Source organism: Temnothorax americanus, unplaced genomic scaffold (assembly GCF_048541705.1).
Source record: "Temnothorax americanus isolate GAGA-0224 unplaced genomic scaffold, ASM4854170v1 Scaffold8, whole genome shotgun sequence".
In the NCBI taxonomy this organism is placed as follows: Eukaryota; Metazoa; Arthropoda; class Insecta; order Hymenoptera; family Formicidae; genus Temnothorax; species Temnothorax americanus.
Window position 1 is genome coordinate 1543526 of NW_027509802.1, and position 18798 is coordinate 1562323.

The window sequence follows — 18798 nt, forward strand, 5'->3', positions numbered from 1 at the left end:
CACTCTATATATATGCATTTTTAATATTCATATAATATATATGATGATCTTTTTGTGGATCAATGACAAGTGGATTGAGAAGATTATTCAGCATACCTGACTGACGGTATCGCGAATAATAGGAAATACGTTGTCTCGTATATATTGCGATCTTAAAATAGACACGAGCTATTTTGGCGAGCAGCGGCGGACGGCCGGCGAGCGGCGAAAGACGGTCGGTCGGCGCGCGGTGGACCAGCGCGCGAGAGCAACGCAATGCGGCGATCAAATCGGTAAAGATGTAAGACCGTGGAGTCACATCGTCAGCTCTTGCGTGCCAGTCTGTAAAGTCACGACGAGGTCTGAGCACCAAGCGAATCGAAGCGACGGTCTGTAGTAGCTGCGGGCGCGCGCTAGTGTCGGCATCGTTGCTGCTCGTATATACCTTTTAATATCCGCCTTCTCCTCCAACTTTTGGAATCCCAAAAGTAGTTTAGAGAACCGGTTTCTCTCTCTCTCTCTCTCTCTCTCTCTCTCTCTCTCTCTCTTTCTCTCTCTTCCTTTTTCTCCCTCGACTAGTGAGCAGCGGCATAAGCCAGCGTACGGAATCGACAGTCAGTGAATTACGAAATTATTCTGGATATGAACTCTTCGACACTCGTCGGGTAAGATTTTATCATTTATTCCGAATTGCGAATCCGTCGTTGAAACGCGCGCGACTTCTCGAGCGGCCTGACATCGCCTTCTTGTACTTTTAAAATCGCTAGAAATAAAAACTTATTCCAACAAGGAGATGAGTACACGTTGGAGAAGAAAGAAGGAGGAACAATGGGAGTGCTCGCTACGTAAGAAAAACTAAAAAAAAAAAAAAGAAAAAAATTGTCGGAACAGCGGAGTACTTAAAATTTAGCTGGTCTTACAATTAGTATTAAGTTCGAGCTTATTCCCCAGCACCGAATTGAATTATCCTCAATCTGATACTATAACTATTCGAATTATGATTAAAATCTTAGTTACATTAAAAGTCAAAAATTATTTTATATAGTGTTTATATTTTATCTCAAAACACGCACACACACATACACACAAAATTGAAAGAGAGACAGACCTCGTGGAAGCAGAAGAGATGGAACTCGTTTTTCGATCGTCTGTATTGAATCGAGCGTCGCAAGGCCAGATCGGCCTTGCCGTGTCGTGTTCCAAGGAGGACACTCTTATTTCACCGTGAAGAAACGAGTGATGCTCGTTCGACGAAAAGATTTGATTTGAAGCGCAGCTTTTTCGCGAGTCGGCGCATTTTTGCGCCCAGTCAGAAAAATGCTTCGCGCGCGCTTTCGGCGCACATTTCAGGCAAAGAGATATCTCTTTTCTCGGGTAAAGAAAATCGCTTAGATCGGGCTATAGGTACTCACGATAATACTTTCTTACGTTACATAGTATTTGACAATAGTATTTTAATTCTTGTGCAGCTAACGTTTTTAAAGCCCGAATTTTTCGTCTTTGTTATACCCTTTAGTGAATTTCGAAAAGTCTCTTTACTCGATACGTCGATTGTGAGACGATCACACATTTACCGCGGTGTTAGAAATCCTAAAAATAAAATGATTGTAAGCGTTTTAATATGCGAGGCTCCACTGCGCAAGTCCGCCAGTGCTAAAATTACTCTCGTTCGTGTATCTACCTAAATACACTTCTACTTGCTGCGGCTCATTGGCTGGGTTCCGAGCGTTACGGTGTGGCCGCCATCGGCATGACCGATTTGATTCGCCATGACCGAAACTTTTCCGAGAAACTTACGCTCCAAGCAAACTTTGCACAGTTTGTGACAACATGCCGCGGAAGAGAATAAAAGAATTATTTCAGGCAAATCAGTCTTTAAAAAATTTTTTACTAATTGTAAGAAGCGATAATCCACAAAAAAATGTTTAATTTATTAAAGCAGTAAATTACTGAGATTCCATAAACCTCTCACGGTGGTTAAAATAGAAAATTAAAAAAAAAAACATTTATTTCTATAATAGTAATCATATTAGTGTCAGCGATACTTTTCTGATAAAAGTATAAGGCCGGTATACAGCATATCGCGAGTAGTATATTTATGCCAAAGTAACGTAGAAGAAGCTGGCAAATTTTCCACGAGAAGCACTACCTTTTTCAACGAAGCATCTCTGAATCTGCTGAAATCGCGAGTCACGTGTCGTAATGGTCGTGCCAAGATAAAAACGCCCGCGCTCCGACACAGTATTAGTATTCGACTCTAAAATTCTATTATTAAACAGAATAATAAATTTCTTTCGCCAGTATATAGAATAACAATTAAAGTAATTTAAATCGACCTGACTGGCAATATATATAACGTCTTTCCGATAAATATACATAATTTTGAAATTTTTTTTGTAACTTTTTCTCTTAATTCTTCAACAGTAATGTTGTCGATGGTGTATAACGACCTACATTTACACAACTGTAAGATACTTTCTGATCGCACTACGATTTCTCAGTGCGGTCTATGTTGTTTAATCCTTTTAAAGGTATGTCTGACCGTATTATCCTAAAAGCCATTTTAATCAGCTTTCGTCGAATTGCACGTAGTTTTCGATCGACAGAAGAAACATGAATGACTAATCAAATATTTTTTCATCAATTTCGTCAAATTAATTATCGCGGCGGTTTCACACATAGGAAACAAAAGCGCCGGCAAATCTTGCTATTATCATGCAAATTTATGATTTTATGAAGTAATTAAAGATTTGTTTGTAAACTCTCAAATTCAATTGTTTGAAAATTCAATCGCAATTAATTACTACAATTTGTATAAATCATGTTAAATTATATATTAAATTTGTACGTATATACGAAACCTGAATGTACGTACGTGCGCAAAGCATGAATACACACAAGATGATTCATCTTTCAAGTAGTTGCATTCCAGTGATAAGATAGCACTGTCTCATGCGAATGAATAAGAGTGGATTAATTATTCCTTCCAAATATGAGAAAAAAAAAACATCACGAGAAAACGATTTTCATTTTATCTGAATGTATTTTATAGTGCTGCATTCTATATTGCACAGGAAGCAGGTTTTAGCCTAAATGTGTCGATTAATATGTTTAAATTGTAGTAAAATTACAGGTTGTTACGTGTAAAAATAAATATTATCACGCACTGTATATTTCATTTTGTAAAAGAAATGTATTAAAATTATACGAAATAATTCGGAAAATGGGTTTATGTAATAAAGGTATTGATTCGAAGAGGCTATTTTATGATACATTTGATATGTCTGTCCATTCAGAAGTAAACTTTATGCTAAAGTGGACTCTCCATTATATCTTTAGCTAAAAAAACACATTACGTAACTTATATTTTATTCAAATTATATAATAAGTTGTTTAATTTTTATTTGCAGAAATCCGAATGTCATGGTCGCAGGTATGTACACATGTCTTCTTTGTATGATAGAAAGAAATAAATATATTCTTTATATCAGAATTGAAAATGCTATATCCGCACAAATGATAGATAATAGCAAATACGTAGCAAATACAATGGTAAAAAATAATAAAATTAACTATTGACACGTTAAGCATTAGTAAAGTTACATTTACTAATTGTAAGTTTACACTAAAGCAAAGTCAATTAATTACATCGCTTCTTTAATCATATTGTGTGGGTACTATCCCTAATCTGTAGCATGATTTCAGGGCCACCTCCACCGCCACCTCCTCCACCTCCCGTGCCTGGTCAATTACCGGCTATGAGGATAAACACTGCCCAAGTAAAATAAAATTATTAAATATATAATTGTTGCAGAACAAATATATTATAATATTGAAATTTGTACTATTGAAATCCCTGAATATTACCAAAGTATTTATTCAAATAGCTTTTTTTTATTTTTATTATATTTATAGTTAAAATCAAGTTGTTTAGAAGAGATAAGAAGCACTCGACAGCTCATTGCTAAAACGCGAACGTGAAAAGCAATAATTATCAAGCGAAATCAAGCCAAAAGTTGAAATTAAATCTAAACACTAACGTAGTTCTATATCATCGAAATGATCACAAAAATTCCAAATTCTATATACGTGAAAAAAGATTGCAAATTATATAAATAATTTCAATAGAATCTTCCCTCAAACTTAGGTCCAGTTTCACAAACGTCGGTTAACTTGTAACTTAAAGTTAAAAGTTAACTGACGTTTGTGTGGAACTGGGCCTTAGGCTTGTATGTCTAAAATTGAAATTATGTAAATATGTTGATATTTGAATTCAGATTTGTTGTTGACGTAATGTATTTGGTAACAGTAAAAATTTAGTTATATTGCCTAACTATTAGCTAATAACTTATCCGATGACACTGTTCGATTCGGAACACATACAGAATGCAACATTAAAGAGGCCGCAAGTGGTTAGCAACGATGTTTATGAGCCGCCAGCAGCCATCCAGAATGCCATGCTAACGAAGGATAAGAAACCCTTCACTTATACCCCGGGTATGGGTGGCAAATTAGATCTCTCGCAGATTCGCAGTCCACGAATGGCGAGAAGAGTGGCGAAGAATGCTAATGACGAAGGTATAGAGGGACCACCAAAATCTGCTGTCGAGCAACCAAAGCAATCACCCGCAGTTTCTCCCGCAGCAAATCTCTCGGTGCCTCAGGTCGCGGTACCTGTTTTTCCTTGCAATGTGCCACCTCAGCCTCCCAACAGGATGTCACAATCACCTTCAGTCAATAGAACATTGTCGAACGGTAAATATTCATTTATGTCTTTTCTCCAATTTCTTTCACTGAAAATGATTGTATCAAAAATTTTAAAACAAAGATCAGTCAAAGTCACGATCAGATTTGAGTTATAAATGATCGGTGATGCAGCGTAATATATGCGCATTCAGGTAAAAAACAAAATATTATACCTACAATATTATTCATTACACATATCATGCAAATGTATAATGACAATTTTGATCAGTTTATAATTCGAAATCTATTATGATATTGTTTCTTCTATTAGAATTTTCTATACCAATCGCTATTTCATGGAACCACTCTATACATATTTAATAAAATTATAATGAAAGTAAGAAGTATTTAAATGGTTCTCCTATAGCTGTAGACAAGCAAGCGGAACCAGCAAGGAACATTATGAAAGTGGATACGAAAGTAGTGCCAGTCGCAGTCACGTCGAGTCAATCGAGCACTCCTGAAAGTCCGAGCACCCCGACCCAAGTTACTTTAGCTAAAGCTCCTACACCTTGGCTGCAAAATAAAAACAAGCCCCAAGAAGAATTGCCCGAATGGGCTAAACGCACGAATGGCAATAAAACGGTTGGCAACGATCTTTCAGAGGACGTAGTTTCTCCGGTTTACGTTCAAGTTCAGCAATTGTCTCAACCGCAATGTTCGCAACCGAAACAAAAGCAAGAGCAAAAGCAATATTCGATTCCGCAGCATCAACGAACGAGACCGCAACAGTTACCTCAACAGCCGCAGCAGCAGAGGCGGAATGCCGAACCTGTAATGTCACCCCAAACTAATTCGCAATCGCAACACGAACGCGTTGTACCCATCCGAGTAAGTTGGAGGATAAAGTTAATTTCTTGCGTATGCCTACCATCTCTCTCTCTCTCTTTCTAAAATACATTTACTTTTCTAAAATATATCCATTATTTTTTTTAACGCTACGATATTCTTTAGATCGATGATAGACCATCGGTGTTTGATGCGAAGCGTGAATCTGGTCATCATCAGTTTAAACAACCTCCAACTGTGCATCATCAGCAACGATGGGGTCAAGTGCCCGCGCAACATACAGTGGAGAATCAGGCGCAGAATTATCCGCAGAATCAAAAACAGCCTCAGATTTATGCCACATCTCGGCCAGAACAACCGGTTGGAACAACTTATATTATCCCCCTTGTAGTGGAAGGTAGCGAGAAGAGAACGATGCCACCAAATATAGCAGCAAGAGTGTAAGTTGATTATTAAAGAAGAATAAATATGTACTTCTCGATATACTATATGATGAACTTGACATATGCACAATCGAGCCTATTTTATCAAGTATATCGCGCGGCACTAGTTTTAACCAACGCATATCTTTAAATTAAAATTATTAATCTGTCTCAATCCTAACTTATTCCTTTATCCGTTAACAAGAATATCCACATAGCTGAGGATGAGTACCTTAAAGTTTATATTTATCTAAAAAATAATTTCAAATAAGTCACGTTTTTTAAAAAACTTTTAACGAATTTGTCGCTCATGTATTTGTAACGTTTGCAATTTTGTTTTGATTATTAATTACAAGTGTAATTCTTGGGACAGGGTGCAACAGCGGAGTCCCGATATTAATCAACAACAAGAGCCTGGCCCGATTCAATCGCGATCATTTCGTGTCCTTCAAAAAATTACGGACACGGATGAATTCAATGATGTTGGTTCAGAACAAATACGAAAAATGGAATTAAGCGAAGATGAAAAGCTACTCATGAGTAAATTTAAAGAACAAGGTAGAATAATATTATTTATCCGTTCATTATTTTGATTTTTTGTTATATCCGTATTTAACGATATATCGATATACGTAACGTACATGGAAATATTTTCGTTAAATAATATAATGCTAACTATATATCAATAAAGTTAAGTATTTTTCGAGAGATAATTTATTTAACTTTTCAAATTAAATCATCGCTTAAAAATATTTATATTGTATTTTACAGTCGATCATGAGACTTATCTCCATCAAGAAAAAGATCCGAGATATCGTGGTGCGGCAATACCTTCACGAGCTTTCCGTTTTTTACAAAATATGACAGAAGCGAATGATAACTCAGTTTGCGCTGGTAAGATTGTTTTACAAGCAGGATATATTTTTGTTAAAAAATTTTACTTTTATGCTGAATTTCACCAATCTTGTTTCTTAAATCAATCAAACCTGTGATGCCTAAATAATAAAGATTAGATATAGCAAACATAAACAATAGGAGCATTTTATATGTTACAGCGCCACATAATGTACAAAACGTTGCGAATAAGAGGCAAAATAGAAATTCTAAGTCGTTCGGTAAGTACGCGTAAAAACAAGTTTTGCAAGTTTTTCTCAACTCGATAACAATAATTGAAATATAATAAATTTGGCTTGCGATAATTCTACAGAAGAGATACAGGCAAACTTGCCACCTAGTGAACAACAAGTACCAGAACCGAAGAAATACACGGGTAGTGCAATTCCTTCTCGATCCTTCAGGATATTACAAGCGATGACAGCATCGGAAAACGATGGTAAATAGTAAATATGCTAAATTGAAACATTTATCTTCTACAAAGTTATCTTTGTTTATAAAATATTTTTGAAAAATTATGGATATTCCTCAAATAGTTTCTTTTGCACTTTTATTCATACAAGATGAGGTCCAAAGTTCCATGCAGTTTTCTAAAAGTATTTACGTTATTTTATAACCTTTTTACGTGATATTTAACATATATTATACAAATTAATAATAATTTATCTTTGACATACACATTCTTTGTTCATAAATTAATTGTAGAAGCTTATTTATCTGTGTACATTAATATATCATAATAAGCGCTTTATATTCTAATTACTACTTTATTGACATAACATACGTCACATTGCTCAAATTTCCCAATCCTGTGTTCACAGGAATGATAAAATTCTCTTGGGTACTGATAAATATATTTATATATGTACACATACATCTACGCACGCACGCACGCACGTACGCACGCACGCACGCATACACACATGCACGCACACACACACACACACACACACACACACACACACACACACACACAGCAGACTAAGCAAAGTATTACACAAATTAATATCTGAGAAACTGCTAAATAAAAATAATGTGATAAATATGATGGCAACTCGAAGATCTTTTAAATGTACTACAATTGATTTCTGAAAACTTTCTTGGGAAGAGAGGGGGAGCAATATATTAATAATTTCAAATAATATCTATTTTAAAAAGAATTATAAACGTCAGAAACTAAGCAACTTTTACTTGAAATAATTTTTTCTAAAAACACCAATCAAAAGTTATCGGCCTTAATAATTAAGAATTTATTGATAGTAGGATCGGTTGATTATATAGATATAAAATTAAATTGGTTTTTGCTTCATAAAAAAATCCTAAGAGCGAAAGTTTAGGTGAATGTAAAAGCTACTGAACAAGTCTTGTATTGTTCAATTCATTATTTATCAAATTGAGTATCTATGAACGCGTGTATAATTTTAGCAAAAATATTGGATAAATCCTTATGGTACTAGTCCTTTACGGTCAGAGAAAAAGAGAGAGACAGAGAGAGAGAGAGAGAGAATTAAGATATAAAAATTTATATACAAAATTAATATTTATTTACAATATCTTATATTTTTTTATCTATTATTGTATTTTATGCAACGTATTTGTCAGTAAAGATCGGTTTTAGAAATTGCAATTACGATATAATCATTTGTACTATGGACTTATCGCACGCACAACCCCGGCCCAGATTCGCACTGACAATCGAATTGTAACTACAGTTGTATGTTGACAAGTCAAACAAATGAGTTTGTTTAATCATATCGTTAAAAGTTACAGATCTAATATGTGACGTTATTGTAATAAACAGATGTGATAAACCGATCTAGAGATGTGATGGTAATCTGATACAGTTTTATTCAACTGTTAATTGTAAAAAATGAAAGATACCTGTCGAAATAACTCAACGAAGATTATGAAATCATTAAGGGATTATTGGTGGCATTATTCTTTTGACAATGTCACTTTTTTATGAAGCTGTCGTTTTTTATTATAAAGACATATAAAAGAAAAAAACTTTTCTCTAATATAACAATTATTAGCTTCAATCTACTTTACATATACACTAATTTGTTGAAAATATTGAAATAAAGCTTTTTTATTTATCTTCAAACATTTATCCTTTCTCAAGTATGATTACAATTAACTAAATATTGGCGAAATTTGTCGCGTTGATTCGCTACAACACTTAACCAAGTCATTGATATTTAATGTTTTCCTTTGAACACAGGATAATTAAATTTTCTCATTTACTTAGCTAAATAATTTTGCTTTATTCCGTATTAATATACCAATTTTACCGAAGTAAAGTCGACTAGGCATATATGTATAAAGGAAAAGGGAAAAACAAAATATAATTGAAAGCGCGGATAAAATTAGACGTATTTTTTTCGATCTAGGCAAATTTTTATTTAAGTCGTTCGTAAATCAATGCAATACGTAATATACGATTAAGAGAAGGGAATTCAGGCAGAAAAAAATGACGACACGCACGGCTCTGTCTCACGCTCTGTGTGTAAAGAATTTAACTTTCTTCTGAATGGATTGTGCTGTTTGTTGTAGCCACACAAGAAAATCGTCAAGCAGATTACACCTGTCGAACAGAGAATAACTTGCCGGGCAATCAGCAAGATGCATTCTTCTCTCCTCGACCCGTTCCCTTCTGGTCGCATTCCGAAGGTTGGTGGGGCTATTATCCCGTGACCTATAATGCTCCATCCAAAAAGCCCGCGAACGAAGCGAACGAACGCTCCTTTCCTCACCTACGATATCCAGACGAAAACGCGTGCGTTGGATATGAATTTTTTTATCCGGTTTATGACGAGAACTTTGCCGACGTGGCACGGATAAGAGCTGTAGACCGAGAAAATTCCTCAAACCAATACGGTTACGTTGCCGTGATTTGCCCTCAACCGGGTCACCATGCTCAATCGGACGTCGATACAAATAACTACAACTACAATCGCTGTAACACTATCCATTTGTCTCCCGCTCAGGACGATAGATATTTTGTGCAAAACGGCTCGGTCAATGAATCGGGAAACACCTTGCCCGACGAGATTAATCACTTGGATGAACAGTCGAATGAGGGGTACAATCCCAAAAATGTCTGCGAGAGCTACAACAGTGACAGAAATTATCTTATGACGGCGATGAACATAGTTGACGAGAAAGACGGCTCATCGGACAAACCCAACGAAACTATAATCTCTAATAACATCGAAAAATCTAAGAAGACATTTGGCCTGCATATTAACGTGCCTAATTACACATATGTAGACACTAGCGATTCCAGCGATTCCAGCAGCGATTGCAGCGATTCCAATGATTCGAGCGACTCCAGCGATTCTATCTCCGATAACGAGCACTTTTCGGATTCTTGCCGGAAATATTGTAACGATACCATGTCCAATAATACATTATCGAATAGTGATTCGGATTCATACGAGGGTTATTCTATGGATTTAAACACTTACGAGAAACCGAAGAGAAATCCGCGCGCTATTTCTTCCGATAAGAATAGTACTGACCCCACTGCTCATTCGGAATGCTCGACTAATGTTGATAATTCATGCGGACATTCGCAAAACGATTCCGAGAATAGTAACGACAAGATACTTCCTAAGAAGAATCATATCGATTATTCGAACGATCGAAATTCTTGCGTAACGTTGAAACAAGATCTCGCGACGCAGGGATGCAACGAGCAGGATCACACCGATGATCAAGGTAATCTCGACTCTTGTTCCAGTAAGACGAATTCTACAGGCAACAGCGTATCGAATACGGAACAGCGCGATCAAAAGAACCCGGTAACGGACAACATCGTTCCTCATCAGTTGAGTATAATTTACGAGGACGTGGAACGATCGAGTTCTGAGAGTCTTCATAGCGAAAGTAAAAAGAAAATCGATGGACGAAATGAAACTTCTCTCGAGATGATCGACGATCCGCCTGACGACGCCGAAGCTACGATGGTCAGCGTGAGTTTACCCCTGAAATTCAAGTTTTCCGTGTCTGAAGACAATGAGGATATCACTACCGTGACAGTTGGTAATAGCGAAATAAAGGCAGAAAGATCCTGCGGCGGATATTCCGTGAAAAATGATAATAACGACGACGTTTGCGTCAATTACCATATTGGCAACGACACTAGCGTGGATTTCACCGTGAAGAGACACACGTCGGATGAAACGCGCGCAACTGCGAGCACAAGAGATAAGGCGAGTATTGATACCGCGGTACCGCAAGTGGACTTCACTTTCAAGAAAGATCCGACGAATGTTAGCGAAACTAACTGCGAAGAACGGGACACAGAGACGGGATTTCCAGTTACAAAAACCACGGGATCTCGTGGAATAAACTTTAAGAAATCGGCGTCGAAGAATACCGGTGACCGTATCACCGATTCCGAATCGGTAACTGCTACGCGAGATACATTAGTAAACGATGGAAATTGTATCCAAGCGGAATCCGACAACATCGATGTCAGCGAAACGACCGCCGAGTCGAAACTCGTCACGTCCGAACGTTCTTGGACGCGAAATTTCGAGACGCTCCAAGTTCCCGTCGTCGATACAAATCAAACAAGTCGGAAGAACTGTTGCGTAATTGCGGATAACAATGACGATCGATGTGTCGACCCGGAACTCTATCGGACAGACGCGAAATACTTGCCGAGTGTCCAAGACTCTCGCGAAGACACCGATGACGAGGATAGTGGAGTTACCTCCGATATAAGCCGGATGATATCTGAGATCGACGCGGAGTGTCGCGAGATCGACACAGATTCGGAATGTGCCACTTCGAAAAAGCAAAAGAAGTATCAACGAACGCAAACGCACTCGCGACTCTTTCGGCTTCTGAACGACGACTCCAATTTATCCGATTCTATAACCAGCACAGATCCTGGTTCCAGAAAGGAGTGTCTCAGCTTGCCGCTTAAGACGAACGCGTTCAACTACGACGACAGTTATTGCTCCAACTATTCCAGCGGTTTAACGTCCCCCGAATATTCGCCTATTCACGAGCGGTCTTGTCGAAAGTTTCACGACGCGGCGACGAGCGGAAATGCCGCGAGCTTACCGGACGTTAAGCTTCATCATTCGGAACAGATCCCCTCGAAAGACACGTCGTATTTTCTGTCCTGGAAGAACGCGAAGTTGCCTAATCTACACGAGCGCGATGCTACACCCTCTTTAGCTTTCAAGATCCTCAACAGTAAGACGCCCCTATGGACCTACAAGGTGAACGTACTGTGCCCGAGAATCAAGAGTACGAAAAGCGTGCCGCAAGCCTTGCTGGCACGGCAAATCGACAAGAACTAACGATTCCGTCGGTGATCTCCTCCTATTCCCGACATCCTTGTGCGAACGCTAAACCGACTATTGCTGACGGCCTTAGGGTAGAACGGGGGCCATTTTGCCGCTGCGAACAACCGCTCTCCAATCGATCCACGGGACATATTTTTTTCTCGATTCTCTTCACAAGACAGGGCTGAGTGTGCCCAAGGCGCTCCACGGGCTACGTGATTTTTTTTCTATCGGTACATATCGTTTCCATATATTCGTGTATCATTCTTGATTTCTTCTCCATACTTCCCACTTTCCTTTTTTTCGTTTTTTTTTGCCATTTACAGTTGAACCTCTATATTTGTAACATATCGCGATCGAACAATCGTCCTATTTTTAATACTTCTTTTTAAATCCATTCTTACACGCGCAGAATTAAAATAGTTATTGACAGATGGACACGCGTAATATCTTTCATTTTTCAATCGCGGATTTCACACTAGCTGCCATGCGTATGGTCACACGTTTACCTGATAAATGTAAAGTTGTAGGCGGAGAGGGGACGGGAGGGGACGCAAAAAGTGTTAAGAATACGGAGATTTGACTGTTATTTTCTTTTTTTTTCTGTACTTATCAATAATTCAATTATAGACGCATGTAAAATCTATTCCCTCTTTCGTTCTCTCTCTCTCCCTCTCTCTCCTTTTTTTTACATTTCGCAAAAGGCCTTAATTATTTAGATACCAACGCTTGATTGCTTTATGCACGTTTGTGACTAATACTGATTAAGAAACACAAAATTGAAGTTCCAAAAAATTCGAGAAACGAATAAACAACGTCACGGAAGAAATTATTTGACAGTTTGATAAAGTTCACGTATATCAAGTACGATAACTTATTTTATGGTTGTTTAATATTAAATTTTATATAAATGTACAAAATAAAAAAATTATAAGAGAAAGGAGTAGCGAAAGATTGATATAGCCGAAACATATATGTGTATATATGTATATATTGCGTATACACACAACATATACATATAAACATATTTATATGTATATATTATATGTATACATATAAGCATATGTACACTCGCACACTCGTTCGTTCATGCACTCACACACACAATTCCAAACGCATACAACACACACAATACCTAAATTTTACTTAAACAAAGTATACATGATCTACAATATATGTATATACTTTTTGAATTTTGTTTTTTTTGTACGTAGACTGTAGACGATATAAAGATTGCTCCTTGAGAAATATAATTCGTTATTTTTTTCAGGTCCCGATACAACTGATTACTGAGGATTGATGAAATTCTGCTTAGACAGAGTCGGATTATTTAGTGCGCTTTTTTTCTATTTTGTTTACAATAATCCATAGTACTTACGTCGCCGCTTGCCGATCCACCGACGAAAAATTAATCAAAGGTTGTCTTCAAAGTGGGCTGTAAATCGCTTATAAATTATTTAGATTTTAGTATCTAACGCTTGCGCGTTGAATGGGACTTCGCCCCATATAATTTTTCCAACAATGTGAAAATATTGAATTTTGTTTTTAATCGTTATTATATAATGATATTGAATATTTGTATTCTGTGTAATATTCTGTAAGTAATTAATTTAAATTCGCTTTTAAAATTTCACGTAACTATAATAAGCATTAAAATTTTCAAGATTTTTAAATCAATTTCCTAAGAAAAAAGTACTCGAACAGTCTTATTAAGAGACCGGCTGCATGTTGTCTACACACACGCGTTGCAATTATATATAATATATATTATATTATGCGAGCACAGACACGTTTGTTTAAAGATGAATGGATCGTTATAGAAATTGTAATAACACTCTTTTTAAAAACATTAATCACAATTTAAAAGTATATGTGTAAACGTTGTGTATACATATATGTATTGTTAATCTTGTTACCTGAATCCATCACTGTATTACTTATCCAAGATGTAAAATAAATTATTTATAACATTGATAACGCCAATAAATAACTATCTAATTATTTATCGCAATATGACCAAACGTACACATTATATTATAATATAATGTATTTTAATCTGTGACAAATCGTATTTATCTTTACTATTAGACGGAAATAATGCATAAATATATGCAACGTAATAATCACAGATTTGTTACCATTATATACAAAATTGATCGTCACTCACCGACCGATGCGCAACGGGCGGAGTTATTCGGCCACGGGGCTACGACGATTCTGTAACACAAGAACGAAAGATTCAAATTAAAGCAGGCGCTCAAAATGATGGACGTTTCAAAAAATAATTTTTGCGCGCGTCTGCGTCGTCTTTTAATTAGATTTACTAATATAATTCTCTATTTTTCGGGGAAAACTTTTACGAGAATAAACTTTTATAAAATTTTAGAACGGTTTCTCCTTCTCAAATTATTTTCAATTTATCGAGATAAAACGGCTCGAATAAATGAGAAATAACTAAATTAATTTTAAGAAAAATACTCACCCCAAGGTTGCTCCGCCGGTGCCCGATGTCTCTCTGCCAGGCCTCCTCCTTCTCTCAGGACGGGGTTAGGCCGTCTCCTGCTCCTTCCGTCGCACAGCAGACTCACAGAATCACTGCCCGATATTCCGCGATCGAGAGCGAATAAGTAACCGTCGTAACACGTACGATCGCGATACTTAATTTATTAGACGACACTCCCGGGACGAAACGACCGACGATCGACGCGCACTTACATTATTTAAATCCGACAATTTACCGAGCTGCTTTCTCCGCTCGGAACGCAGCCAACTTCGTGCCGACGCGACGCGACGCCGCGCCGTGCCGCGCGGATACAACGCGAGTCGAGCCAACAACCGAAGAGAGAGAGAGAGAGAGAGAGAGAGAGAGAGAGAGAGAGAGAGAGAGAGAGAGAGGCACACGCTTGCGACCATACTTGCGGCGCGGCGCAGTCCGCACAGTTCGAGCACGCAAAATTCCGCGAGATGCAAACGCGATTAAACGGTCGACGACACATCGCACGCATCACCGCGAAATCACGCACGATTCCGTCACATTAACTCCCACGATAATCCGACGATTCGCGTATGTTCCGCGTTCCCGAAACGCGTAAGCGGCGGCCAAATTCTCAAATCCATTCAAATGAATTCCTTCGAGAGGCAATCACGTCCGGGCGTTGAATAAATCGCGACGAAACGTTGGTCGAGCACTCGATCCGATCGTCCTCTCACTTCCATGGTCGATATATAATAGTCCATTCGCGACACAAGAAACTTATGTTCGGCGTACATTTAATTCTGTATTCACTTGACTCCGTATCCCGTAAATCGCACGAGACGCGTGCGCAACGACCAGCGGCTTTCAGTCGTGTTCGCGAATCGGCGCGAACGGCGAAAATCAGTCTGTCGAGCAAACGGGACAATCCGACGATTAATAGATAATGCCTGCGTCTTTCTGTAGTACTTGCGATGGCTGCGATATACGCACGGAGCTCGGCTGCCCGTCGGCCGCGTCGAGATACTCGGGACTCGGGACGTCGAGACGCGAATGATCCTACCGCGACCTGCGCGCTGCGCGCTGCACGACCATCGCGGCGACCGTTTTTGTAAACATTAGGCGCCGCGAGGGGCGAGGGGCGCGGCGTACAGTGCCGGCGTTCGCGAAAACCAAAAATTAAGCAACAACGCGCGCCAACGGTCTCGCCGTCGAGACAATAATATTTAATTATTTACTTGACGATTACTACGTTTACGCGAGCGTTACTTCTGTATTAGTAACTTACGATATCGTTTGCGCGGAGTAAATTATCGCAAGTTACTACAAAATCCCGTTTACGCGAAGGACGTACTTATCGCGTAAACGTAGTACGAGGAAGAAACTTGATTCGCAAATGAAAAATAGTAACGTGAGCTCGCGAACTTTCACGCGATTGGCTCTTTGCTCCGCGCTAATTTCTTTATTCCGAATTATGGAATTCGTCGTTGCGCAGCACGCAGCACACGCCTCGAGTGAAATAAATACGGTGTATTAATGTATGTAGTATGTACGTTCAATATTCCGTTTCTTGACACATCATCGCGTTTCGTTATTTTAAATCACACGATAATCTCGACGATTCGCGTGTATATTGCGCGCGCACCGCGTTCTCGAAACACGAAAACGGTGACCAAATAATATTCTCAAATCCATTCAAATGAATCCTTCGAGAAGTAGTAAATAAATCGCGACGAAACGTTGATATATCGTCAAGTGAATAATTAAATATTGCCGACGGCGCGGGCGAGATTGTTGGCGCGCGCGCGGGTGCTCGATTTTCTTTTTTGTTTTAGCGAACGCCGCGCGGCGCATTACACGTCGCGGCCCGTATAACTCGCGATGTTTACGATTTACGAAAACGGTTCCAACGGTTGCCGCGGCGGGCGGGGTGGGAGCGGCCGCGACGCTGCGATGGCGCGATGGTCGCGCAGTCGCGCTATATCAATCGCGTCGTCAGTGTCGTCACGTCCCGACTGGTCCCGATCGATCCCGACGCCGGCCGACGCTTGAACCGCTCGAACCGACGGACAGCCACGGGCAGCCGGGACTCCGGACTCCGGCGTAGCGCCGCATATACGTCGCGAGATGTGCCGCGGCGAGTATCACGCGAACAATCGTGCCATGCGTGATTTGAAATGACGAGGCGCGGTGATGCGTGTGATGTGTCGAACGTTTAATTGCGTTTGCGTCTCGCGGAATTTTACGTGCTCGAATTGTGTCGCAAGCGTGTGTCTCTCTCTCTCTTTTCGGCTGTTGACTCGACTCGCGTTGTATCCGTGCGTCGCGCGTGCGTCGGTATGAAGTTGGCTGCGTTCGGCGTAGAAAAGCAGCTCCGGTTAAGTTATCGGATTTAAATAATATGGAAGTGCGCACTGCGCGCCGCGGTACGTCGATCGTTTCATCCCGGGAGCGTCGTTACTTATTCGCTCTCGTTCGCGGAATATATCGGGCAGTGATTCTGCGAGTGTTCTGTGCGACGGAAGGAGGAGGAGACGGCCTGACAACCCCGTCCTGATGAGAGAAGGAGGAGGCCTGGCAGAGAGACATCGGGCACCGGCGGAGCAACCTTGGGGTGAGTATTTTTCTTAAAATTAATTCAGTTATTTCTCATTTATTTTCGAGCCGTTTTATCTCGATAAATTGAAAATAATTTGAGAAGGAGAAACCGTTCTAAAATTTTATAAAAGTTTATTCTCGTAAAAATTTTCCCCGAAAAATAGAGAATTATATTAGTAAATCTAATTAAAAGACGATGTAGACGCGCGCAAAAATTATTTTTTGAAACGTCATCATTTTGAACGCCTGCTTTAAAATTCGAATCTGTCTTTCTTCCGTTACAGAATCGTCGTAGCTCCGTGGCCGAATAACTCCGCCCGTTGCGCATCGGTCGGTGAGTGACGATCAATTTTGTATAATGGGGCAACGAATCTGTGAATATTATATTATATATTTATGTATTTTCCCGTCTAACAATGCAGATAAATGCGACTTGTCACAGATCCGTTGCCCTAAAATGGATAGTCTAAATTAGATTAGGCTAAATAGTTAATCCTGGACTTGTATCATATATCGATTTATTGTGCTTACGGGAGAATGCTCTTGCGTAGGCACGCATCGAGTTCACAATAGAGCTCGTTATATGTCGACGCATTATTTTTATTATTTATTTGATGCGTCTAATGTTTTTTGCGTGGAACGCTATAATCGCGAAGTATACCAGCCTGAAATAGGCGATTTATTGGAATTTGGTAAATATATTTTATTATCAAGGGTCTATATTAGTTATAATTATTCTTAATATTAGTACCGATTAACTAAATTTATTGACAAGTTAATTACATTTTTAAATTTGTTTTTAAAATAATTATTGAGAAATAGACATAGAAAGAGACAAAGTATTAAAATAAAATTTGAATCTACGAGAAATAGAATTTTTTTTATATAAGCCGTCTCATTACTTGAGTTTTTTCTTAAAGCTTCATTTTTCGGACAATAAAGTTTTAAAAATATATTATTTCTAGATATTGTTTTAGATATATATATACATATAATAATAACAATAAGCAAAACTAATTTTCTATAGATAGGTAATAGATAGAGATAGTTTGCTTGTAATTAAAGAAATAAAAAATAATAAGAGAAATATTTGTAGATAGGAATAGATAAGTTTAATAAAATGAAATAAGTCAAATTATTACTTATAAAAAGAAGTTTATTGCAGCAATTTGTATTTTTTTCACAAATGTATATTTTCTTTTTTCTCTTTTCTCTTTTCTTTTTCTTTTCTCTCCAGGATTAAATATTATATAAATTGGTTCAAGAAAGTAAAATGTATAAACAAATTTTTAACATGCATGTATCGCACGGATCAAAAGAAAAAAGATTAAAAGATATTTTAATTCACGTTGCACGTCGTATATTCTTCGTGAATCTTATTATATATAAATCATATTAATGATTGTTAAAATTGCACATATTTATTTTTATTATATTATACATGTATAAAATATACCAATTTTACCTTAATCTTGTAAAGTCTATCCATCTAGTAGCTTGACTTTATTATATCGATAAGTGAAATAAAATGACGTGAGATCCGTGAGATCCAGTGAACATTTTGTCGCGGGACAGAATAATTTTTTTATATAGA

The 18798-nt window shown here is 38.2% G+C and overlaps 1 protein-coding gene across 1 annotated transcript; it reads left to right on the forward strand.

Annotated features, from left to right (window-relative positions):
- Positions 1-245: 245 nt before the first annotated feature.
- LOC143907036 (uncharacterized) lies at positions 246-13604 on the forward strand. The gene is made up of 12 exons (XM_077423528.1): positions 246-644; positions 3390-3412; positions 3685-3758; positions 4365-4734; positions 5093-5556; positions 5680-5954; positions 6310-6494; positions 6708-6830; positions 6992-7051; positions 7144-7269; positions 9384-12366; positions 13404-13604. Exons 1-11 carry the CDS (start codon positions 622-624, stop codon positions 12146-12148), a joined length of 4488 nt encoding a protein of 1495 aa, XP_077279654.1. The 5' UTR covers positions 246-621; the 3' UTR covers positions 12149-12366; positions 13404-13604.
- Positions 13605-18798: the final 5194 nt, after the last annotated feature.

What these genes read in the sequence shown, in the direction of transcription:
- LOC143907036 (XM_077423528.1), top strand. Translation starts at nt 622, where the DNA reads ATGAACTCTTCGACACTCGTCGG. An exon ending in CAATAGAACATTGTCGAACG is followed by an intron (nt 4,735 to 5,092) that starts GTAAATATTCAT and finishes GTTCTCCTATAG; the next exon opens with CTGTAGACAAGCAAGCGGAA. An exon ending in GAGTAAATTTAAAGAACAAG is followed by an intron (nt 6,495 to 6,707) that starts GTAGAATAATAT and finishes TGTATTTTACAG; the next exon opens with TCGATCATGAGACTTATCTC.